The 26,957-nt window shown below is 43.1% G+C and overlaps 1 protein-coding gene across 1 annotated transcript in view; it reads left to right on the plus strand.

Annotated features, from left to right (window-relative positions):
* The window catches only part of SNX9 (sorting nexin 9), a 123,281-nt gene extending 112,506 nt beyond the window's left edge, over window positions 1-10,775 (plus strand). Inside the window, exons 14-18 of the mRNA XM_030809896.1 lie at window positions 2,210-2,286; window positions 3,690-3,779; window positions 4,889-5,003; window positions 7,130-7,221; window positions 9,036-10,775. Coding sequence (XP_030665756.1) covers window positions 2,210-2,286; window positions 3,690-3,779; window positions 4,889-5,003; window positions 7,130-7,221; window positions 9,036-9,083 — 422 coding nt within the window. The 3' untranslated portion in view covers window positions 9,084-10,775. The remainder of the gene's footprint in view (window positions 1-2,209; window positions 2,287-3,689; window positions 3,780-4,888; window positions 5,004-7,129; window positions 7,222-9,035) is intronic.
* Window positions 10,776-26,957: the final 16,182 nt, after the last annotated feature.

Consider the following 26,957-nt stretch of genomic DNA (forward strand, 5'->3'; position numbering starts at 1 on the left):
TTGTCCTAGAGATGCTGGAATTTTGGCCATCATGATGGCCCGGCTCCACAGGCTCATCCATGGGTTCCCCACTGGGAGCTGCTTCGTGATTCTTTAACATTTTCTGGACTGTAATTATCAGTACATAATTAAATATTCATATTGCAGATAGCACTTTTTCAAGTATTAAAAATACTCAGTGTATGTTTTATGTTGAATATCATTCTACTTAAGATAATATTTTAAGGAAGCATTCAAGTTCCTGTTGGCTGGCTTTTCTCCCATTGCAAAGGACAGTGAAGGTCAGCAGTGTGGAGTACTGTGTCTCATCACATCTGCTTGCTCAGATGTGTTGGCATCTTAGAGCAGTGCTATACTATGCGATCTTGCAATAATGTAAATGAGTTTGATTCCTAGAAATATTCTGATTATAGAAAAATAACTTCCAGTGCTCCTTTATGAGTTCATGTACTAGTTTGAAATAATACAGACTGTTAGCATGGCCCCTGCACAAAACTATGAAACATTGCATATTCTTATGGATGAGCATATGGAAATATAAGTGATAAAAATTCTTAAATGATTATAGGGGAGGAGAGAGATATGGAAGGTAAACTTCTGATTATATCTTGTTTTGTAGAGTTGACTTTGAAATAATGTGAATGCTTTACATAATTATTAGAAAACAAATTTAAATCAAAATGTAAAAAAATTTCTAATCAAAAGCAAAATAAAACAAATGACTTGATACATCAAGATGAAGGCATAGCAGACAGAGGAATTGTTTCAAACACCTTAAAATGGCATTTTATGGAGCGGGTGCCTCAAGGTCAGAAAGACTATAAGAATGTTAGTTGTTTTCACTAAACATGTAGTCAGTATCATGTTGGTATTGTTATTCTAAAACTTCTAAAACTATTTACATATTGTAGGATAAAGCAAATATGTAATTATGTGACTGTTGTTAGCAATTAAGATTTTTAAAATAAATGAAGAAAACCCCTAAAGTCATAAATTTGCTTTGGAAACATCAGTGTGAGCTCATTACGTGATTTCCCTCTTAAAAAAAAAAAATACAGTTTGCTTTTCTGTTAAAGCCCTAGAAACAGTTACCCAATCCAGTAGCAAGAAGCATTCCCTGGCACCACTCGTAAGGTCCACGTCCCACCGCAGTGAACCAGGGTTCCTATCAAAAGACTTAGATACCAATTGGAAGAGCCTACCACTGGCCAAAGAAAAGAAAATGTGAGCATTAGTGAAAATAATAATTAATGTGGAATGAAGCATATCAAATATTTTTTAATCCAGAATTATAAAGATGCTTTTTAAGAAATTAATCTCAGTTACTTTTGGAGAATGGTGGTGGATTAACTCATTATTTTGAAAACTATAACGAGAAAGAATTAAGCACTTAACCTGCTTTTCCTGTTCAAACTCTATCTCTGGGTAACCAGAATATTGATAAAGGAAAGTTGATCCTTATGGAAGTATTTCAGCTAATAAAGAAGGAATGGTAGAAATAGAATGGCACCATTTTGCAAACTCATACTAAAATAAAAGATCCAGACAATGGTCATTCTAGATAATGATCGTTTTCTAACATTCTAAGAGTAGAAGTAACTGGAACTGGTGGTGTGTGACTCTGATCAGGCGTCTAGGTCTATAGCCAGTGTAAAGAGAATACAGGGACAGAGGAGTGTGTGAAGTATCACCAGAGATGCAGCCAGTAGCATCCAGAATGCAGGCACCAAGGCACACGACAAGTTCAACACCCATGAAAAGAAACGTGCAGGGAAAAAAGGGGCTGAGGGAGAAGAATCCACAGAGTTCAGAAACGCATCAGTTCTGTGCTGTGTGGACCTTTACATCCTGATTCAAGCAGCCAGCTCGCCCTGAGAGGCCTCATTATAGCCAAGTGACAGTCTCGTCTTAGGTGTCATAATGGTACTGCCTCATGTTTTAGAGTCCTCATCTATTAGGCAAGATTTACGGATGAGATGCTGATGTCCGGTGAAAGCGGGTTGGGGTGTAGATGAACACAGGCTGACGAGAGCTGCCAGTGGGGAAGGCAGACGGTGGGTCATGGGCATTCATTCTATTCCCAATAGTTTTGAAAATGTTTGAACGTTTCTATAATAAAATTTACCAATAAAATCAATAATAAAATTTTTAACAAGTGAAAAGAAAATATATATAACTTATAACCACTGATAAAATTGATCATTTTCAGGTGAAACAGATCTCAATGATGCAATAACAGAAGCAGGAAAGACTTATGAAGAAATTGCCAGTCTCGTGGCAGAACAGGTACTTACATAATCACACAATTCCAATTAAGATTTGATGCTATCTAGTCCACATATTTAATTTAAAACCTGTCTTAAGACAAACGTCCCAAATAAGTAGCCTCTTCTTTTCTGTTTCTGTGTATCTTTGTTAATTGTATTTAATCATGGTTTCTTAGGTTAAGACAAAGTGGTTGAATACATTTGTCATCAAGAAATCTAAATAGGCCAGGCACAGTGGCTCACACCTGTAATCTGGCACTTTGGGAGGCCAAGGCGGGTGAATCTCTTGAGTCCGGGAGTTCGAGAACAGCGTGGGCAACACAGTGAACCCCCAAAAATTAGCCGGGTGTAGTGGTGTATGCCTGTAGTCCCAGCTACTCGGGAGGCTGAGGTAGGAAGATCGCTTGAGCCTGGGAAGTCAAGGCTGCAGTGAGCCATAATCATACCACTGCACTCCACCCTGGGTGACAGAGCAACACCCTATCTCAAAAGAAAAAAAGACATCTAAATGAATGCACTCCAGTATTGATGCCTCTGATCTGTTCTTAGCCATCAGGAGATTCTAAAGAACAGGAAAGATGCTGGCTCAGATCTGTATGGACCATTGCTTAGCCTCTGTGAGCTGTGGTTTCCTCATCTGTTAATCTGCAGTGGTAATGCCTACCCTGTATGGTTCTTAAGATTTAATAGCTCATAAATAAAAAGCACCTGCTATAGTATCCAGGACAGGGCAGGTCCTTGTCATAGCTACATAGCTTTTATTGGAATCTTTAGTACCCCAGTGTCAGGGGTTTTTTTAGATAACAGATAATAAGTCCCCTTAAGAAGAATCTAAGTTATTTTCTAATCCCTTAATTAAAAAAATTTTTTTCAGATGACTTAAAACTATGTTTATGGATGCACACATGTGTACACACACTTATGTGGTTGTGGGCTACTTTGCTGATACTTCTAAAAAAGCATTCATTTTAGAAATGGGAGTAACATAGCTATTAAAGTTATAATTCAGAAAAAATGGAAAAATTTAAAATTACCGCTTAAAATGATTAGGTGCTTTAATATTTTTATATTCTCTGCTCATATTTAGAAGTTAAACTACAACAACTCGTTTGTATGTAAACATACAGCATTAGCTGAACTTTCTTCCTTTATGGTGGTATTATTTTGGGCCACGTCAAAATAACTAATTTTACAAACCAACTTGAAAATTAAATGAAGTTTTTTCATTTTCTTTACAACATATGGTTCAAAGTATGGCAGTCTTGGGAGTCATTTTCTTTTAGAAAAAGTGATCTGAATGCCTAATACTCAGTAATTTAGTGTAGCACATGCAGGATTTATAGTCTTTGGATATAATAGTTCTCTTTTCCTTGATTTTCTTAATTTCTGTGCCAGTAACAATCAGCTTGTATCTTGTTATAGCCAAAGAAAGATCTCCATTTCCTGATGGAATGTAATCACGAGTATAAAGGTTTTCTTGGCTGCTTCCCTGACATCATTGGCACTCACAAGGTAACCTGATCGTAGACATTTGTAGAAGACAACAGCAGGTGAAGGAGGCAGACGTGCGCAGTAGTCAGTATTGGTTTTATATGTTTATTATTAAAAAAGAAACAATCTATAATTCTCATTAGAAAGGTTTTGTAACTGAATTTTAAAATTGGTTTGGGGTGTCCTCACATATGAATTCTGGTTTTCCCTCCCTTTTTAAAAATCTGTACATCTCCTCAGGCATGAGTTGTGAGTATTTTATATTTTATGTCAACCATAGTAGTCTCTAGTATATCGTGACGTACTTGGATTTGTTAGGAAAATCTCTGCAAAGGGCTGGTCTGTGATCTTAACAGTCCTGGCATGTGGCCATTTTAGCATTCTGCTTTATAACTTAAGTATCATGAAGGAGTACCATAGGTAAATTAGGTTTGTACAACTTCAGATAACTTAATATAAAACTCAGAACAATTAGCTTGTTGTTGAAATGTATGCCAGCAGCATCAGAGTTGTAGGCCTGGAGCCTAATTAATGCATGAGTATAGAGTTGTTCTTTCCAGACAGCCCTAAAGAATGAGCAGCATGATGACACTGGAGTGGGAAATGTTTGGCAGCTTTTCCAGCCACTTCCATCTGAGTCTTTAAATGGATTCAGCGCCTCTCAAAAAACCAAAGGAAAGCCCAGGACTTACAATCAGCACACTTAGGCACTAGCTTATAAAATATTCTGTTGTATAAAAAGAGAGAGAGAATGCATGTGTGCACATGCTGCCCTGTACCTAGTCACATGACTTCCAAAACCTGCTAATGCCTGATTTCCATTATGTGCTACTCTTCAAATGGCAGCAGCTTCTGAATATTACAGAGATGGTGCGCTGTTTGCTTTTCTCTCTTGTTGTAGCATGAAACTGTTCATTTTAGCTTAGTGACATTTGTCAAGAATAGCAACCTTTTTGCTTCCAAGGGACTTGAAGGAAGTTAAATTTAGATGCTTTCCTCTCTTTTTATTTTGTGGAGGTATTTCCTGTTCAGTAGCAAATCAGTTATAGAATATATTAGCATCGTTATATTTTAAACTAATAACTAATCATTTCAGCTTTATTCATACCATTGCATTTTATATTTCACAGGGAGCAATAGAAAAAGTGAAAGAAAGTGACAAACTAGTTGCAACAAGTAAAATCACCCTACAAGACAAACAGAACATGGTGAAGAGAGTCAGCATCATGTCTTATGCATTGCAAGGTAAGATGAAAGGGTCCTTACGAGGTGCTGGTGGAGGTTTTTTTTCCCCAGCAAAGTTTCTCTTGCTAGAGAGAAATCCAGATGTGAGCAGCAGTTAAGTGAGAGCCTTGTAAGCCCTTCGTTTGCAGGATCCCAGTGCTGATGAAAATCTGTAATATTTATTCAGTTTTTCACCTGCCCACCTTGTCTGGCTATAGATGACAGCTTGACTAAAACTGCACATTTTATTATTTCTGAGAGACATTGAAGATTCCTTTTGTAATCTGTGATATCATAATGCTCTATTAAATGCCAGAGCCCAGCTTTTAGCAGTCTGTAACACTGAGTGCCTTGGGATCATGGAATGTGAAGGGGTTTGGGTGTGTCATTTTAGGCACAGTTTTTTTGTGTTAAAAAAAAAAGACATGAATTTGTATAGGTTTGAGTGTTTTTGAGCAGATGAGGGCAGCAAGTGGATTTTTCCTGTTGGCAGATGGGTGGATGGCACTTGCATGGGCAGAGAATGGAGAACGTGTTCTGTTAGGAACAAAAGCCACAAAATTGTGGTGCTAGATTGTGTCATGGGCGTGAAAGAGTAAAACATACTTAGAGGTTATTGGGAAATAAATTTTGATTGTGAAAGAACTTGAAAGCTCTAGACTTGATGCGGGCATTAAGAAGCCATTAAAAGGGAGTAAAAAAAATCAGTCCTCAAGAGAGAAGGATTTGCTAGTTATGGAGGGGAGATTGGCAGATGCAGACACTGTCCAAGAGCCCAACCAGAAGACCATGCCACTGTCGTAGTCTGAGCTTTGAGGACCTAAAGATGTGGGGAGAAGAGAGTGAAGCACATTTGCAGGCTTTTCCAAGGAACAGCTTTCAAGACTGGGGCATTCATGGGAGAAAGAGAAGGATGAGGAGTGTCCAGAGCCAAGGCCACTACAGCAAAAACAAGGAAACCTGATTGAAGTTTTGGGTTTTGAAGGGTTTGAAATGGGGAATTTGGTTTTGAACTTGTGTTTGAGGTTATCCAAATTGATAAATACAAAGCTTTGTACAACTTCAAATAACTGAATATAAAATGTAGAACAGTTTGCATGTCATGGGAATCTGTGCAGCGGCTGGCTTTCTCAGCCTGGAGGGTTTGGGAGAAGGTGGTGTAGGAGGCATCCGAGGGAGGCAATGAGGCCTCTGATGACAAAGACTCCTCTAGAGTTGGGGGCAGGGGCAGAGGGGGACAGAGAAATAAGGAATCCATGTATTCAGCAAAGATGAAGAAAGTTGTCCCTCAGCATCCAGTCCTCCTGCCCTGTGAGAGGTTGAGTTCTGACAGCGTGGCTGGTGCTCAGGGGCAGCAAAGCTTCCCGTACTGAAGAAGGGTCTCCCGCTGTCCCACACGCTGCCCAGCCTTTCACCAGAAACCTGCTGAAGCAATTGCTGCGCAGGAGGGAGCGGGGCAGGGATCCCAGGTGCCTGCTAGGTCCAGTGCAGACACACCGGAGGCTTTGAACTGCAGTCATCTGTAGCAAACATGACCGAGTATTTTCTGTTTGATCAATTCTGTTAGAGTAATAGTCCAATTTGGGTGATTTATTTGTATTGGATTTTATAGTTTTGAATATGCAAGTCAGTGAAAGTCATTCATTTACTGGAAAGTAATGTTTGTCATTGTTTTGTTTTGTTTTGTTTTTTTGTTGTTTGAGACAGTCTCGCTCTGTCACCCAGGCTGGAGTACAGTGGTGTAATCTCGGCTCACTGCAACCTCCATCTCCTGAGTTCAAGCAATTCTCCTGCCTCGGCCTCCCGAGTAGCTGAGACTACAGGCACCTGTGGCCATGCCCGGCTAATTTTTGTATTCTTAGTAGAGATGGGGTTTTGCCATGCTGGCCAGGCTGGTCTTGAACTCCTGACCTCAGGTGATCCACCCACCTCACCTCCCAAAGTGCTGGGATTACAGGTGTGAGCCACTGCGCCCGGCTCAACTTGTTTTTCTAACGCTCTTAGTAAAGTGATTTGCCAAGAACTGACAACAACAGCCAACCAGGTTAGGTCAGGTTGATGATTAATTGTAACTGAGCAGAGAAACCAGGTGTTGTCATTTGAAAACTTGGAGGGAAAACTGATTGATGTTTTGGTTTTGGTTGTAGCTGAGATGAATCACTTTCACAGTAACCGGATCTATGATTACAACAGTGTCATCCGCCTGTACCTGGAGCAGCAAGTGCAGTTTTACGAAACGGTGAGTGGGCGTCCGTGTGCCTTTCACATGTGCTTGAAGAGAGGGTTGCTGGTAAACCGCTTTGACCATGTAAAGTTAATCTGTTTGTGTTCTTTAATCCTAAGTAATAAACCAAAGGAGCCTAAATTTTGGACAGGATTTTTTTAATCTCCTAATTCCATCTGCCCTTTGCTTTTTGGATAACGCTGGGTTAAAAAAGGTTTTCTTCTGAAGCAGGGGTCTTGGATGCTAGTTGCAAGGCCCCAAGAAGTTCCTTATTGTGCAGCTCCTTTCCCCGTCACAGCCTCTCTGTGCCTCTGTGCACCAGGAACGGTGCTGAATGAGATGAGGTCACCCAGCCGTCCCTGGGGCTCCGTTGGCAGCTGGAACAGGAGCCTGGCACCACACAGGAAACCAAAGGCAGCTTTGCTTTTTGGGAATAAGGTTTTCACAATGCGCCATGGAAATAGCAGAGAGAAAACCAAAAAAGCAAGACCTGGGATGGTTCTATTCACAAAACAATATCGAAAACTTAAATTTGTCTTACCTCTGCTTAGTAATTTTGTTGTTTACCAGAGTCTATAGAAAACAAAAATCTAGTAGCATGTCCACCTCCGGCACCTGCAGGTAAGGTCTGTAATGTAGAATCCAGCCTCCGCTGGCGGCCTCACTGCCTACCCAGCTCCCCTCTGGCTGTGGGATCTAAGCCGCCATGTTCATGGGGAGTGGTGAGCAAGCCCTGTGCTCAGCCATGCTGGTGGCATCTGCGAGCTGGACACTGCTGAAAACGCCTGTCTCCAGCAGCCAGTTCTTAAAGGAGAACTGTGCTTGATGTACCTAATGCATATTTGTGAATTGTGTCGTGGACAGTTGGGTTGGGAGACTAACGGGAGGAACTCACCTAAGCCCTGTCCTCCCTTACAGGACATGGGCCCTCTGCTCTTTAAATGCACACTTTTCCCGTCAGTTGGTGCCATTGTGGATTTGCCTTTCATTGTATATTAGAATATAACAGATGACATTTGTCTGTGTGAGAAAATAATGCAAGGGCAACTCTTAGAATTTTGATAGTGTTGATTTATTGATTTTCAAATCCAAGTATGGTATAGTGACATTGTAATTCAGAATAGAAAACCATGTGTTTCATCACTGTCTTTGCATAAACCTAAGTAGCTGATATAACATTGTCAGGTTCAAGATCTAAGTTTTATGGCAAAGTAACCCTCAAGTTACTAAAATTTGCGTATGTGTTCATGGAGCGGACATATATTGAGTGTTTCTTATATACCAAGCCCGCACTCTGGATGTTTAGCATCCAGGGATGGATAAGACAGCTGCGCCTTTAAGGAGCAGGAGGCCCTGGCGCATAGACCACCACAGCGCCTCATTAGCTTCACAGGCAGGCTCTTGCTGTCTGCACACTCAGCAGTGACAGCAGGGTGTGGCCAGGGCGACACAACCTTCAGAGGATTCTGGAAGCTCATACTCCTCCAGGAAAGGAGGGGGCTCTAGGCAAGCATGAAGACCTGAGCCCCCAGCTCATCTGAGGAAAAGCAGGTGGTCTGGAAGCGCCGCTAGGGCAGAGGTAGGGAGCACGTGTAGACGCCTCCCGGCGGGAAGGGATCACCAGGGCCAGCTTGGGCCCCAGCACTGCCAGTGCCATTGGGGGTTAAGGTCTCTCCAGCAGCAACACGGGGCAGGGCTGGTGCCAAAAAGACCAGTTAAAGAATTGGAATTTGTGTAATGTTTAACTCGTTGGAGTTATGAATAAAGAATACTGTGAGGTCGTAATGGGTGTGATATCTCAACGTTGTTTTGTTTTGCTTTCTTGTCAGATTGCAGAAAAGCTGAGGCAGGCCCTCAGCCGCTTTCCGGTGATGTAGGACAGAACAGGCCTTGAAGAGAACGCCGCGTGCTTTCTCCTGACTTGGGGCAATGCAATTCAAAACTTTTTTTTCCCCTGTTATTCAGAAAAAAAAAGGAAACAAAACCAAAAAGAAACAGAGTTGCAAAAAACTGCATTTATTTTATTAGCCACCCTAAATGCATCCGTTACTTAGGGATGGTCTTTTGTTCATTCCCGCATCCATTATTTAAACCAGTGGAAATTGTCTCTATTTTTGGAAAGTACTTAAAAGTTACCAGAATTTTCAATGGAAAATGAGGGGTTTCTCCCCACTATTTTACATAGAGTCATAATTTATATGTCTTATAAATTATATGTCTTATATAATTTATGAGTCTCCCACAATCTTCCAGTTCTTACCCAGTGTCAGATAATTAATTACTAATTACTTTCTTAAAAATATGAACTATGCCAGAATAAAAAATATCTATGTTTGTATATTTTTATAACTCTTTTCAGTCCTCTGGGGCTCCTGTCATTGAGGGAAGTCGTTATGCCTTTCACTGCCACAGTTACAGTTCAAGTGCTTACAGTTCAGGAGGGAGGATGCCGGGGGCTGCTAGTGCCATCATGGTGTGTGGCAGGTGGGCCATCCCATGTCCCTCCAGGGGGACCCCACAGCCTGGCAGATGAGCAGATACCCCTGGCCACCCGTGTCCTCAGCGTCATTTCTGATGTGTTGCTCTTATGTGAGGACCAGTGCTTTCTCTCTTGGCTCTTCCTTCCTAATCATGGTTAAGGCATGTTTTATGCCATAAAAAATACATTAGAAGAATTGAGGGACTTTTTAGAGAATTTTGTGGCTTTGGTCTGACGGGTGAGTGGCTGTGCGGAGGCCTGTGTTCAGGAGGGCCTGGGGGGAAGGAGGGCACCCAGCACCCCGGAGCCTCTGGACCTTTCTTATTCTTTGACTGCTCATCCACCATGATGAGAAGCGCTGCTGCGGGCATGGCACACTGCTTGGTTTGGGTGGCGGGTTCATGGCCAGTTGGTGTAATTAGCAAAGAGAAAAAGCACAGTTCAGCTCCGCATTAGATGAAAACGTGTAGGGACTGAGAAGGGTTGCAGCCTGAACAGTGTACAGAATCCCCGGGGCTCTGAGGTTGGAGAGAAAGAACAGACCAGTGCCCTTCCTGACTACATCCGAAACTTCACACAGGATGTTTCTGAGCACCAGCACTTCCAGCACTTCAGTTAACGGCATAAAGCAAAACAGGACTTTGGCCCACCGTCAGCTCGAACTCAGCACTGGCAGCCACTGTCTCACCCCGCGGAGGAGCGCTCCCGTCTCCCACAGGTGCCTTACCGCGTTCCCTCCCGCTGCTTTCATTTTTCTGACCTAATAATTACGGGAAATGGAAAGTCTGGGCCAGCATCAATCAAATGACACCAAAAATAAGTAGATGAGGAAATCAAATGAATATGAGAACATCTTGTTCTTCAGTATCACGGGTTTTTGTTAATGTTTCATAAATAATTTCCCCACTTGATTTTTCTTCTATAAAATCCCATAGAACAATGTTTATGCTATAGCCATTTAATATATGTACAAATTGTAAAGAATATGTATAAATGTTTTACACGAATGTAAGAGCATGTAGAAGCCAACATATAAATAAATTGTTTAAAAAAACTGTACAGTAAATTCTCAAAGCACTTTTTCAAAACACTTTTTGGCCTTTGTGTGTGATTTTTGTTGTTATTGTTAAGTACTTTTTATTCCAGCTGCTGAAAATGGTCCAGGTAATGAATTCTTCCCCAAATCCTGTTTCTTCTGACATGAATTCATCATTTCAGTTCCGAAGGTCAGTGTTGCAGTCCGGGAAGCATATCATAATCACCTGGGAGTTGCCAAGAAGCAGACACTCGCCCAGTGTCTGACTCTCGGATATTTGGATTTGACTGGTGTGAGGCAAAGTGAAAAAGGGGTGGGGAAAATGGAGATGGCACGGGCTCCTCAGAGCGTGGTAGCTGACTGTGAGGAAAAGCAGAGGGAATGTGAAAGAAAATAAGAGAATCCACGGGAGTTGATACCTGGAAGATTCTCCTTCAAGTGGCAATGTGGCATTTATGTCCTTCTCCGGGGAGTCATATGCACCATTTGGTTCTTAGATACGTTGATGTTTTGATTTTTAATTATTTGTATCAACCTGTAGATACCACAGAAGAGCTATAGTCGTACAATCACATAACTTTTACAAATACAGTGGAAAAAAGTCAGTATTTGGAGAGAGAGATGAAGGCATGGTGGAAGAAAAGGTCAGTCTCATTGTCAAGCAAGTGACATTAGTTCCCTCCCACCAGGAGCAGCAGTCCCAGGATGTCAACCCACTGCATGGTTTGTAGGTGTTGGGGTCGCCAAGAAAGATGACTCACAGAGGCACTGGGTGGAACAGCGTAACTTTATTCATTTTCTTATTGGTGACTTTATTCACTTTCTTCTTTCTTTTGTGGTAGCTTTATTCGTTTTCTTACTCTGTCATTTTAAAAATGTTTTCTTACAAAAGTACCTGCTGGATCTGGGATTTGACGTTGCCCTACTTACAAGCAAGTAAGTTAGTCTGTTGCTGTTCCATGGATACTGGCAGGGAACATGAGACTCCTGGGTCTACTCACATAGAGAAGAGACAGCATGATCTACTTCTGTCATGGGCATCAGTCCCAGGGAGATGGTCTGTGGGCATACCCCCCACCCCCGGTGGGCAGCGTTGACAGGCTGTGCGTGGCAGCCTTTCCCGGCACCACTGGTCTACATCTTCACTAAATCCATAGATCCCTGCCTAACAACTGGGAATCCGGAATCTCACAGTCTGTTTATTTATGAGACAGTCTCACTCTGTGGCCCAGGCTGGAGTGCAGTGGCATGATGTCAGCTCACTGCAACCTCTGCCTCCTGGTTTAAGCGATTCTCCTGCCTCAACCTTGCATGGCTAATTTTTTTTGTATCTTTAGTCCAGATGGGGTTTCACCATGTTGGCCAGGCTGGTCTTGAACTCCTGACCTCAGGTGATCCACCCACCTCAGCTTCCGAAAGTGCTGGGATTACAGGCATGAGCCACCGCACCCAACTTCACAGTCTATAAAGTAGTCAAAGTAAAAAAGGAGTGATGGCTGAGCGGCACTGAACAGTGATGGGTGAGAATGGCCTTGTTTTTCCTGTGTGTGTGTGTAACTCAATTTTCCCAACCTGTTCGATTTTAAATCCCTTTCCGCAAGCAAGTAGGAAGAATGAGTTCCCCTTTTGGGAGAATATTTTCCGTGGGTCTCTCGCACTCCACCGGCTTTTTTACTGGCTGTGTCAAGAACACAGAGCCCTGACTGCTCTTCACCCAGGCCGCCCCTCCACACTGCATTTGTAGCAAGCTACTTGAGGGACAAGGTCATGTCTCGGAAGGAGTGTGGGCTTGCCTGCTGCTTACTATAAAATAGTGGGTTTTCCAGCTCCAGGTCCTCCTCTAACAACCCACTGTTTGGGCAGGCACCCTCTGGCCACTCAAGGTTCCACCAAGGGATTGGCAGGGCAAGGAGAACTGGAGTTTGTGTTGCTCGCTGTGCCGTGGCTCATCAAGTCCTTTGCCCCTGACCCAGGAGCCTGTCTCATGTCCCCTGCCAGTATCCACGGAACAGTAATAGACTAACTTACTTGCTTGTAAGCAGGGCACCATCAAATCCCTGACCCAGCAGGTACTTTTGTAAGAATACATTTTTTAAATGACAGAATAAATGAATAAAGCCACCAAAAAGATATACACTAGCCTAGACTGTTGGAAGATGAGGAATGGTCTTTCACACCCCGTCAGCATACAATAGGAAAGAACCAACAAGTTGAGATTTCATCAAAGCAGAAATGAGAATGTTTTGAATGCCACTGGCAATTCAAAGGACAAAAGGCAAGGTTGTCTGAAGACCATGAAGCCCCATGGGGCGAGGATGGCTTCGTTTCTGACTTGACAATAAGCTCAGAGGTCTTTGGGTGGGATCCATAACTTAGAAAAAATTGCCAAGTCCAGTGAATCCTTCTGTAGGATTTGCAGAACTCTGAAGACAGAAGGAGGAAGGTCGTGTGAGCTTGACACCAGGAACCGTGTGAGCTTTGAAAGAACCACTGTTTGGAAGCACTGTTCTTTCAAGATTGGGGAACTTCCCACCTGGCTCGACTCTGAGAGGAGGAGGTACCTAGTGCTGGGTGAGGGAGGCCAAGAGGTGGGCTTAGGTGAAGTCATTAATTCTGGAGAGAAGCCACTGACTGTACTGAAAACATGCTAGCTTGCCAGCAAGCTGGAATTAAGGACTGCTCCGCTGGGTACGAGGTGGTGGTGAGCATGGGCGTGGGTGGCTGCCACCACTAAATGTCCAAGGCTGCAGGGAACAGGTAGCTCCATCGGTTGTCCTTAAAACAGTAGTTCTCCACTAGAAGTCCTCTTGCTTTTCAGGACTCACTTGGCCGTTTCTGAAGACAGTTACTGAGGGGTGTTACTGTCATCTAGTGGATCCTACAGTGAACAGCAGAGCCTCTGTGATAAAGAACTATTTGCCCAAAATGTTGGTAATGCCAAGGTTGAGAAGCCCTGCTTTAAAGCAGACAGCTGCTATTTGCCTAGTGGTCAATAGGTATTTTCAGGTACATTCAGAAGGAGCTCAATAAATGCCTGTGGATAAGGATAAAAAGCCATTATCGATAAAATCTAAGAGGCCAGGGTAGTGAAGAAATAGAGTTGACGGGGAAATCTCTAAAAATGCAGAACTGGGGCTAGGAGGTAGGCCATGGGCCGTTAGGGATTCAGCTTCTCCATTTGTTCTTTGGGGGTGTAGTTAGGAGTGATCTTTATTCTAAAATCATGTTTCTCTGAATTTTTTTTACAATGAGGTATTATAATCCAAAAAAAATTCAAGCTGTTAGATTTGGTTTCCCAAATCACATGTTGACTGAACATTCATTAGTACCGGCTATGAACCAGGCACTGATTTGCCTTTCCACATACCAATCTCATTTCATGCTTATACTGACTATGGGATGTGGGAATCATCAGAAGTTTGGAGACTTTCCTTCCAGTGAAGAAACGCTTGGTAATGTAAAGAGATTTGAATTGTCAGGAACCAAGGGGTCCTAACTCTGATGCCAACATCTGTCCCCTTGAACGAGTCAGTGAGCTCTTGTCTACTCATCTCCAGAGTGCAGGGATGAAAACAGATGCATCCAAAAGCCCTTCCCACCTGCGGGTCCCTCCCTGCATCACTTAAGAGCAGGGACATGGTCCCAGGCCAGGGACTCCTGGCTTTGGCCAGGGGCAGCACCTCTGAAACAGACTCCCAAGGCCTGCCTCCCAAGTGTCCCCCTAGGTGACCCTGACAGTAAGAGTCACCTACAAAGGTGGCAGATGCTCTTTTTCCCTTGTTTCAGTATCTTATGGAGGCATGGATTTCTATTATTCCATGTATTACGATTATTTACAGACATAATTTTTAGATCCTCACTTGTCCCAAATTTGGCCATTGGGAACCTCTCTTACGTAAATTGGTTGATTATTATGGTCTCATGTAATTTTGTATCCTTTATCTGTGCTTTCTTTGTGCTTTTTCATGCTATGGCAGTCTTCATAATGACCCTACACATAAATCTATATACCAGTTTCCAAGAGTTGGACATTTAGATGTAAAATTTTTCTTTAGCTTTTATTTCTAACTACATCAGTGAGCACTAATGCACCATCATCATGGGGTAATTAAGGTATTTTTTTATTTTATTGTAAAATATACACAGCAGGAAATTTACCATTTTAGCCATTTTTAAGTGCACAGTTCTGTGGCATTAAGTACTTTTACATTGTTGTGTAACCATCACCATCATCCATCTCCAGACCTTTTTCATCTTTCCAAACTGAAACGCTATACCCATTACACAGCAATTCGCCACTTCTCCTCCACCCTGGCACCCACCCTTCTACTCTCTGTCTCTATGACTCTGACTGCTCTAGGGACCTCATAGGTGGAATTAGATGATATATGCTCTCTATGACTGACCTAGTTCACTTAGCATGATGTCTACAAGGTCTATCATAAAGATTTGTCCATGTGTTTTCTCCTAAGAATTTTTATAGCTTTGATTCTGAAAAGACAAAGTATTTTTAAAGTATAGTTGTAAAACATAGGGAGACCTACTCGAACTACTCCAAAAAATAGAAGAGGGAATACTTCCAAATTCATTCTACTACGCCAGTATTACCCTGCTACCAAAACCAGACAAAGACACATCAAAGAAAGAAAACTACAAGCCAATATCTCTGATGAATGTTGATGCAAAAATCCTGAACAAAATACTAGCAAACCGAATTCAACAATACATTAAAAAGATCATTCATCATGACCAAATGAGATTTATCTCTGGGATGCAAGGATGGTTCAACATTTGTAATGTATCACAACAAATCAATGTGATACATTATAGAAACAGAATGAAGGATAAAAATCATATCATTTCAGTTGATGGTGAAAAGGCATTTAACAAAATTCAACATCCCTTCATGATAAAAAACCCTTAAAAAAGGGATAAAAGGAACATACCTCAGCATAATAAAAGCCATATACAACACACCCCCAGATGGTATCACTACTAAATGGGAAAAACCTGAAAGCCTTTCCCCTAAGATCTGGAACATAACAAGGATGCTCACTTTCACCACTTACTCAACACAGTACTGGAAGTCCTAGCTATGATAATAAGAGAAAGAAAAAGCATCCCAATTGGAATGGAAGAAGCCAAATTATCCTTGTTTGCAGATGATATGGTCTTACACTTGAAAAAAACCTAAAGGATCCACACGCAAAAAAAACACTTATGAACTGATAAATTCAGTAAAGTTACAGGATACAAAATCAACATATAAAAATCAGCAGTGGTTCTATATGCCAACAGTGAGCAATCTGAAAAAGAAACTTAAAAAGTGATCTCATTTATAATAGCCACACATAACATTAAATACCTAGGAATTAACCAAAGAAGTGTAAGATCTCTGTAATGAAAACTATAAAACACTGATGAAAGAAATTGAAAAGGACACCAAAAATGGAAAACTATTCCATGTTCATGGATTAGAAGAAAAAATATTGTTAAAATGTCCATACTACCCAAAACAATCTACAGATTCAATGCAATCCCTATCCAAATACCAACAACATTCTTAAATAAAAAAAAAATCCTAAAATTTATATGGAATGACAAAAGATGCAGAATAGCTGAAGCTATCCTCAACAAAAAGAACAAGACTGGAGCAATCACATTACCTGACTTCAAATTATACTACAAAGCTATAGTAACCAAAACAGCGTGGCACTGGCATAAAAACAGATACATAGACCAATGGGACAGAATAGAGAACCCAGAAACAAATCCACACACTTGTGAATTCATTTTCAAAAAAGGTGCTGAGAACATATATATGCTGGGGAAGACAGTATCTTAAATAAATAGTGCTGGGAAAACTGGATATCAATATGCAGAATAACGAAACTAGACCCCTGTCTCTTGCCATACATGAAAATCAAATCAAAATGGATTTAAGACTTAAATCTAAGACCTCAAACTATGAAACTACTACAAGAAAACATTGAGGATAGTCTCCAGGACATTGGTCTGGGCAAAAATTTCTCGAGCAGTACCCCAAAAGCACAGGTAACCAAAGCAAACATGGAAAGATGGGATCAAATCAAGTTAAAAAGATTCTGCAGAGCAAAGGAAACAATCAAGTGAAGAGACAACCCACAGAATGGAAGAAAATATTTGCAAACTACCCATCTGACAAGGGATTGATAACCAGAATATATAAGGATCTCAAACAACTCTATAGGAAAAAATATTATAATCTGATCAAGAAATGAGCAAAATATTTGAATAGACATTTCTCAAAAGAACACATACAAATGGCAAACAGGCATATGAAAAGGTGCTCAACATCACTGATCATCAGAGAAATGCAAATCAAAACTACAATGAGATGGCATCTCACCCCAGTTAAAATGGCTTTTATCTAAAAGGCAGTAACAGATGCTGGTGAGGATTTTGAGAAAAAGGAACCTTCATACACTGTTGATGGGAATGTAAATTAGTGCACCCACTATGGACAATAGTTTGGAGGTTCCTCAAAAAACTAAAAGTAGAGCTACCATATGATCCAGCAATCCCACTGCTGGGTATATACCCAAAAGAAAGGGAATCAGTATATCAAAGAGATGTCTGCACTCCCATGTTAGTTGCAGCACCGTTCACAATAGCCAAGATTTGGAAGCAACCCAAGTGTCTATCAACAGATGAATGGATAAAGAATATGTGGTACATATACACAATGGAGTACTATTCAGCCATAAAAAGAATGAGATCCTGTCATTTGCAACAACATGGATGGAACTGGCGATTATTATGTTAAGTGAAATAAGCCAGGCACAGAAAGACAAACATCTCATGTTCTCACTCATCTGTGGGAACTAAAAGTTAGAACAAACTCATGGACATAGAGACTGGAAGGATAGTTACCAGAGGCTGGGAAGGGTAGTGGGGGTGCTGAAGGCGGGGAGGTGGGGATGGTTAATGGGTACAAAAAAAACCAGAAAGAATGAATAAGACAAACTATTTGATCACACAACAGCGTGACTATAGTCAATAATAATTTTACATTTTAAAACAAGTAGAAGTGTAACTGGATTGTTTGTAACACAAAGGATAAATGCTGGAGGGGATGGCTACCCCATTCTCCATGAGGTGATTATTTCACATTGCATGCCTGCATCAAAACATCTCATGTACCCCACAAATATATACACCTACTATGTACCCGCAAAAGTTAGAAAAAAAATAGAGATAACTAGGTTGGAGGGGAATCTGAGGACTGAGCTAGTTTCAGCAGGCACTGACGGAACCCTGAGAAGGCCACCTGTGTCCCAGGGCCCTGCTCAAATGCCACTTGCCTTCCCAAGTTATGATCTGAATGTGGGTGTCCCCACAAAATTTACATGTTGGGACCTAATACCCAATGTGATGGTATTAAGAAGTGGAGCCTTTTGGAAGTTGAAGGGAGTGTCCTAGTCCTTTCCACCCCTTCTGCCCTGGAGGACATGGCAACAAGGCAGCATTTGGAGGCAGAGAGGTCTGGCCAGACACTGCATCTGTGGCACCTTGATTTTGCACATCCCAGCCTCCACTGCAGCAGCATGGTGAACCACTATCCAGTCTAAGGTATTTCGTTACAGCAGCTGTGACCAACTGCGACATCAAGCTTACCTGACTCCACCCTCCACAGCATTGAGCAGTTCCCACAATGTTCCCTGACCTTTACACACACCTGTCCTTATTCCATTTCTCACCATTGCTTGCTTATGACTTTTATCAACCTAACTTCAAATGTGGCTTCTTAAATGTAAAAAGTAAATGGTGTAATTATGCAGCCATTAAAAATTATGTTTATAAAAGTAGTTCTAAAGCAGCAATGGAAAGCTAATGCCAAGAGCAGAAACACAACCGCAGGTCCAGTTTGTATTTTTGTACAGCCAGTAAGGTTCCTGCTATGTAAAAACAGTGCATGTAAAGAAAAAGATGGAAAGAAACGACTTTGAAAATTATATTATCTGCTTATATACCCCCTTCTGTCCTTGGCTCGACTCTCTCCTTCCTTTGTGCTCGCTTTCTCTTCCTAGGTAATTACAGTGACAGCCTTGATTTCAGAGCATCCTGTCCTTGACTGTTTTTTTTTGAGACGGAGTCTCACTCTGTCACCCAAGCTGGAGTGCAGTGGCACGATCTCGGCTCCCTGCAACCTCTGCCTCCCGGGTTCAAGGGAGTCTCCTGCCTCAGCCTCCCGAGTATCTGGGATTACAGGCACCTGCCATCATGCCCTGCCAATTTTTGTATTTTTAGTAGATACGGGGGTCCCATCATGTTGGCAAGGCTGGTCTTGAACTCCTGACCTCAGGTGATCCGCCCGCTTCGACCTCCCAAAATGCTGAGATTACAGGCATGAGCCACCGCACCTGGCCTTCTTGACTCTTAAACGTGGGTCTCTATAGCAGCCTTTCTTTGTAGCTGCACATCGCGCATGTCCTTGTCCACTCACCGTCCCCACCTGGAGGTCCCATGGCTGCCCTGAAACCAACTGTGTCCTGCGTGTGCTCACTCTCCGAGTCATTCCTTTCCTGTTCTGGAGCCCAGGGAGAGGCACCACCCTCCAGTCAGCAGCCAGAAACCCGGGCATCTTCCCCTGCCCTACTTCCCGTCTCTCTCCAAGCCAGTGGGTCTACCATAGAAACATTTCTGTAATTCACCCATTTTGCTCTATCTCTGCCCCTCCTTGCTAGTTCACACCACTGTCATCTCTGGCCTGAATCATTGTGACACACCTTTAATTATCTCTGCATCCAAACTAGTCCTCTATAAATAACCCATTCCCGCCTCTCTAGCCAGCCAGAGGAGCTGCGACAAATGCAAATCAAGTGTCCCTCTGGTGACTTTTAAGAGCAAAGCTGGTTTGGTTTCTTTTGGTGGAAGTGGGTGCGTTTTGTTTGTGTGTTTTGGTGTTTTTTAGAGAAAGGGTTTTGCTCTGTCACCCAGGCTGGAGTGTAGTGGCAATCACAGCTCACGGCAGCCCTGACCTCCCTCAACTGATTGTCCCACCTCAGCCTTCCCAAGTAGGTGGGGCTACAGGCACCCACCACCAGGCCTGGCTAATTTTTCCAATATTTTTGTAGACATGGGGTCTCACCATGTTGGCCAGGCTGGTCTTGAACTCCTGGCCTCAAGTAGTCCTCCTGCCTCAACCTCCCAAAGTGCTAGGATTACAGGTGTGAGCCACCGTGCCCGGCCCAAAGCCAGGATTAACATGGAGCACCGGCAGGTATCATCTCTCCTGACACCCTGGGCTCCTTCCGTTCTCTGAACCCAGCCTGCTGTGTCCCACCTGGTGGCCTGTCTGCTTGCTGTCCCTTCAGCTAACTGTGGTCCTTCTCAGGCTAAGACATGGCAACTCCTTGAGGCCCAGACCAATCAATGCAGTCATCACTAGCCCTTGTTAGATGGAGTGGACTGAATTTAACCGGACGTTGTTTCCCTCTCTGTCTAAGGAAGGGTCTGGTGAGTGGGATCACGTCAGCAGAGCTCATTTCCTGCATATGATTCTAGGGGCACCTTCTATTACTACCCTCCCTTTACCCCTGCGCTCAGTCATTATTTCTATCTGATGGCTGAAAAACAAAATAGAAGCCCACTACTCATATCTGACCCCCCAAAATATACTGGTAGCTGCTCAGAGGACAGAATTAATTTTTAAAATAATCTAAATTAGGCAAACAGAGCGTGAGAAGCCGATGATCACGCAGCTCCCTCCAGAAAAGGAAGTGGAGCGGGCGGGCGCCCAGCTGCAAGCCCTCAGAAGGCTCAGCCTCCAGCGCCAGGACCTAATTTTATTACTAACAAGGTGCAGTCCTCATTCTTTGGGGCTGCCACATTCCTCACGGTAATTTTCCAGGCAGAGTGTATCACGTGATACTGGCTTTACTGTCCAAACAATAAGCGCAGAGTCTCTGGCAGTTTGGACTTCTCTGAGCTTGCACTGCTGAGCACGTAGCTGGGGCGGTCACAGGAACTCACATGCCAAAGAACTGGGAAGAATGTTTTAAAAACCTGGAAAGAACCGGTTTCTTTTTCTGCAGCCTAACAAATACCTCCTTGAGGGAAGTAGGAAGCTTTCAGAACTCCCTCACTATCCAGAGGCTTATCATTGTGTGAAGGATCCGAATTTGTCAAGGCAAAGAGAATCAAAACTATTTACTCAGGCTTGGAATGATCAGGTGCCCAGGAGGCTCGGAGCAGGGGAGCGGCGGCTCCTGGACTTCAACCTCCCCGTTTGTGGAAGCAGTGACAATGATGATGATAGGGGAGCTGGCGCCCTCACGCGCTTGTCACCTGCTGCGGGCATCAGTGAGCGCTTGCTGCAGCCTCTGAGATAAGGAGGGCTCTGTAGAAACTCACCTGGGCCACCTCCACTCGGAAGCCCTCCTTTCTTTCCTGCTAGACAAGAAGCACCTGAAGCAGCCGAGGGAACACACCTGGTGGCGACGCCTGGTTCCCACTTTCCAACCTTAGGATTGAGAGAGGGATGAACGCGGGAAGTCTGAGGACACACTCTGTCCTGCCCTTAACTGTGACTGTCCGAGCCACCTAGGGTGACACGTGGGAGGCAGTCCCAGGGAGGCTGTACTAGAGAGGTGCTGCCCCCAGCAGAAGCCCGGAGTCCCTGCCTGGGCCCAGGCTCCTGCCACTCTGTGATGCAGAGAGGGCCCCACTGCTGGGAGGGGCTTTCTGGCACAGCTGTTCTCGCCCCTGTACTCTGAAGAAGAGCAGCTATCTAGATGTAGTAAGTGAAGGAAAAGAACCAAGCATTTCTCTCCCTTTTTAGGAGGACCATCAATTTATCTTGGTCAAAGAAGGAAATTTCCTCATGTACCAATTTTCTGCTCATAGATGTATAGAAATGATAGAATTTTTTTAAAGACAGCCAGGCATGGTGGCTCACGCCTGTAATCCCAGCACTCTGGGAGGCCAAAGCGGGCAGATCACCTGAGGTCAGGAGTTCAAGACCAGCCTGGCCAACATGGCAAAACCCCGTCTCTACTAAAAATACAAAAATTAGCCAGATGTGGTGGTGGGCACCTGCAATCCCAGCTACTTGGTAGGCTGAGGCAGGGAGAATTGGTTGAACCCAGGAGGCAGAAGTTGCAGTGAACCAAGATTGCGCCACTGCACTCCAGTCTGGGGAACAGAGTGAGACTCAAGAATTTTTAAAAGACCGCTTACAACCACCAGTGGAATCATTGTTTCTGTAAGAGTCATTAATTGATGCCTAAACAATTAGGGAAAAGGTTCATCATTTCAAGGTTCAATGTGCCGTTGTATGAGCCCACAGATTACTTGCGAATTACAAAGGGAAAAAATGTGCTTTTACATTGCAGAGTTCCTGCCCTGCCACACGTACAGGTGGAGGATAGTAGTGCGGTTGTACAACAGTGCCTTTGTACTGCTCTAATTTTTTTTTTTTTCTTTTTCTGAGACCGAGTCTCCCTCTGTCACCCAGGCTGGAACGTAATGGCATGATCTTGACTCACTGCAACCTCTGCCTCCTGGGTTCAAGCAATTCTCCTGCCTCAGCCTCCCAAGCAGCTGGGATTACAGGGGCCCGCCACCATGCTTGGCTAATTTTTGTATTTTTAGTACAGACAGGGTGTCATCATGTTGGCCAGGCTTGTCTCAAACTTCTGACCTCAGGTGATCTGCTCACCTTGGCCTCCCAAAGTGCTAAGACTACAGGCACGAGCCACCACACCCGGCCTGTACCATTCTAATTTAGTGATTCAGCTGAACTTCCTGACATGCGTGCCTCCTCTGCCCGCTCTGAAGCGTGCGTGTACTTATCTATGTGCCATCCAAATGGAGTACGTGAGCACCCAGAGACCCTCGATAGATGCCTGGTGCCAAGCATATTCTTCCCTGCCCCTGTTTTGGAAAAGCAGCCCTACGAACGACAGCCTCCTGACAACTGGTCAGTTTTCCAACAGGTTGGTGACTCCTCTCCTTGCCTTCTGCTTTCTTGAATCAAGGGGCCTGAAGAGGCCAAGCATGGTGGCTGATGCCTGTAATCCCAGTGCTTTGGGAAGCCGAAGCAGGAGGATCACTTGAGGCCAGGAGCTTGAGACCAGCCTGGGCAACATAGCAAGATTCTGACTCTACAAAAAAATTTAAAATTTCGCCAGGCATAGTGGCGCATGCCTGTATTCCAGCTACCTGAGTCAGGGGGAATGGCTCAAGCTTAGGGGTTCAAGGCTGCAGTGAGCTATGATTACACCACTACACTGCAGGCTGGGTAGCAGAGTGAGACCCTGTCTCTAAACAATAAAACAAAATTAATAAAAAAGAGCTGAAGAGACCAAGCAGCAGCCATGGCTTAAAGCTTTGAGGGGCTTTTGTGCCTCTGGGTGGAAGCATTTCACTGTTACAGTCATTTCCATTATAGAGGGTAAAGTCTTCACTGTTTCCTTCCTACATACAATTTATTTATATTTGCTTGTTCCTGAACTGGAGTCATAAAGCACCCAATTATTGTTAGACGGTTTATATTTAATGTGATTATCAACATGGCTGGGTTTAAATCCATTATCTTGCCATTGTTCCCCTATTTGTTCAATCTGTTCTTCATTCCTTTTTTTCCCTCTTTTGAATTGGGTACTTTTTATGATTTTATTTTACCTCCAGTAAGACCTCCCTTTTCCCTCTTTGCTATATGTATTTAACTTATCATAGTCTATTTTTAAATAATATTGTGCCACCTCATACACAGCATATGAACCTTACAATATGTTACTTCCATTTTCCCCTCTTGTACCTTATTGTGGTCATATATTTTATTCTACATATATTGTAAACTCAAAAATACACTGTTAATATTTTTGCTTTAAACAGTTAATTATCTTTTTTTTGAGATGGAGTCTCGCTTTGTTGCCCAGGCTGAAGTGCAGTGGTGCCATCTCGGCTCACTGCAAGCTCCACCTCCCTGGTTCATGCCATTCTCCTGCCTCAGCCTCCAGAGTAGCTGGGACTACAGGTGCCTGCCACCACGCCTGGCTAATTTTTTGTATTTTTTAGTAGAGATGGGGTTTCACCGTGTTGGCCAGGATGGTCTCGATCTCCTGACCTTGTGATCCGCCCGCCTTGGCCTCCCAAAGTGCTGGGATTACAGGCGTGAGCCACTGCACCTGGCCACAGTTAATTATCTTTTAAAGAGTATTTTCAATTATAAAAAGGTCTTTTACATTTACTGATGTGTTTATCATTTTGAATCCTTGTGTACATCCAAATTTCCCTCAGTGCCATTTTCCTTCCACCTGAGGAGTGTCCTGTAACATTTCTTGGAATGTAGATTCCCTAGTTAATTAATTCTCTCAGTTTCTGTTTGTCTGAAAAGCTGATTTTGAAAGAAATTTTATGCAGGATAGAATTCTGGATCAATTGCTTTCTTTTTCTTTTCAGTACTTTTTTTGAGACCGGGTCTGGCTCTGGCACCCAGGCTGGAGTGCAGTGGTGTGATCATGGCTCACTGCAGCCTCGAGCTCCCGGGCTCAAGTAATTCTCTCACCTCAGCCTCCCAAGTAGCTAGGACCACAGGCCCATGCCACCACACCTGGCTAATTTTTTTTAAATTATTTTTAGCAGACAAGAGGTCTTGCTATGTTGCCCAGGCTGGTCTCAAACTCCTGATCCTCCCGCCTCGGTCTCCCAAATTGCTGGGATTACAGGCGTGAGCCTCCACACCTGGCCTCCTTTCAGTACTTTAAGGATGTCACTCTATTGTCTCCTGGCTTGCATAGTTTCTGATGACAAATCTGCCATCACTCTTACCTTGCTCTTTTGTAAACAATGGGTTTTTTTTCCCTGACCTGCTTTTTTTTTTTTTTTTTTGAGACAGAGTCTTGCTCTTTCACCCAGGCTGGAGTGCAGCAGTACGATCTCCACTCACTGCAAGCTCCGCCTCCTGGGTTCACGCCATTCTCCTGCCTCAGCCTCCCAAGTAGCTGGGATTACAGGCACCCACCACCACACCCGGCTAATTTTTTGTATTTTTAGTAGAGACAGGGTTTCACCGTGTTAGCCAGGATGGTCTCAATCTCCAGACCTCGTGATCCGCCCACTTTGGCCTCCCAAAGTGCTGGGATTACAGGCGTGAGCCACTGTGCCCAGCCTTCCTTGACCTGCTTTAAAGATTTTCTCTTTGTCACTAGTTTCCGGCAATTTGGTTATGATGTGCTTTAATATAGTTTTCTCCATGCACCTTCTGCTTTGGTTTGGTTAAGGTTCTTGGATCTATGGCTATAAAGTTTTCATTAAATGTGAAAAAATGTTGGCCCTGTTTCTTCAAATATTCTTTCTGTCTCCCTCTTTTATTTCTGAAACTGCAGAGATATACATGTTAAACCACTTGATCTTGTCCACAGATTACTGGATTCTCTGTTAATTTGTTTTCCCAATGTGCTTCATTTTTGGACAGTTGCTATTGCTCACTGATGTCTTCTTCTGCAGCATCTCTCTGCTGTTAATCCCATGTCATGTATTTTTTATTCTAGATATTATATTTTTATCTCTAGTAAATTCCATTTGGATCTTTCTTATATTATTAATTTCTCTCCTCATTTATGTTTCTATTTTTCCCTACATTCATGAATATATGGAATATATTTGTAATAGTTGTTTTAAAGTCTTTATCTGTTAATACCATCATGTATTTTATTTCTGGGTCTTTTCTGTTGATTGATATTTCTTTTGGTGATGTTCATATTTTCCTGTTTCTTTGTGTGCCTGGTAGTTTTTGGTTAGGTGTTGGCATTGTAAAATTTTACATTGTTGGGTGCTGGATTTTGTTGTATTCATTTAAATAGTGTTCAGCTTTTTTTCTGGCATGTAGTTCAGTAATTTGAAATCAATTTGATCCTTTCAAGGTTTGCTTTTAAATTTTATAGAGTAGGATCAGAGCAGTCTCTTTGGGTAGAACTAATTTTGTCTTCCTACCAAGTGGATCCTGCCAGATGCCCTGTATTAAGATATCTTCACACTCTGGCTGGTGATTATATGATCTATGTCCAGCCCTGTGAGTCCCAGGAATTGTTTGGCCTGCCTGTGGTTTTGGTGGTTATGATCACTATCCTCACATAGTTTTCTCACATGAGTGCATACAATGTTCAGCAAAGTCCCTCTAGGGGACTCTTCAGCAGACCTCCAAAACAAGCAATTTTCCTGTCTCTCTCTGAAACATAGACACACACACCAGACACAGACACACACACAGACACACACACACACACACACACACACACACACCCTCTGCTATGGTCTGAATGTCCATGTCCTGCCCAAATTCATACGTTGAAATCTTAATTCCTAAGGTGATAGTATTAAGAGGTGAGGCCTTTGGGAGGTGATTAGGTCATGAATGGGATTAGTGCCCTTATAAAAGAGGCCCAAGGGAGCTTGTCTGCTCCTTCCACCATGTGAGGATGCAGCACACAGTTGCCATCTATAAGGAATGGAACCTCCCTAGACACTGAATCTGCTGCTACCTTGATCTTGGACTTCCCATCCTCTAGAACTGTGAGAAATAAATGTTTACTGTTTATAAGTTACATAGTTTATGGTATTTTTGTTATAACAGTCTGAATGGACTGTGTCTCTCTGTCTGTTTCTGTCTGTCTCTGTCTCTGTCTCCCTCTCTCTCTTTCTCTCTGTAGCTCCCTTCACTCCCACACTTTGCCCTTCAAACTCTAGCCACCTTGGCCTCCCCAAACTCTGATCAGTCTCCTGCGTTCAGTGAGACCACTGAGATCTCTTTGGTTTCCCCCCTCTTTCCTGGGCTTAGGAACAGCCTCAGACAGTAATGCGGAGCCCTCATGGGTCTCATCTTGTTTGTTTCTTTTCTCCAGTGATCAAAGTCTTGCACTGCCTGACATCTAGTGTCTGAATATATTTTTCATATATTGGGTCTGACTTTCTCTTTATCTAAGGAGGAGTGAAGGTGTAAACTGCCCTCTGTTACGCCATCATGGCTGGAAGTAGAAAACTCATGATTTATTTTTATTTTATCTATTTTGTTTTTGAGACAGAGTCTTGCTCTGTCGCCCAGGTTGGAGTGCAGTGGTGTGATCTTGGCTCACTGCAAACTCCACCTTCCAAGTTTAAGCAATTCTTCTACCTCAGCCTCCTGAGTAGCGGTATTATAAGAGTGCACCACCACGCTCAGCTAATTTTTGTATTTTTAGTAGAGACGGGGTT

The sequence above is a fragment of the Nomascus leucogenys genome, chromosome 3 (assembly GCF_006542625.1).
Source record: "Nomascus leucogenys isolate Asia chromosome 3, Asia_NLE_v1, whole genome shotgun sequence".
In the NCBI taxonomy this organism is placed as follows: domain Eukaryota; kingdom Metazoa; phylum Chordata; class Mammalia; order Primates; family Hylobatidae; genus Nomascus; species Nomascus leucogenys.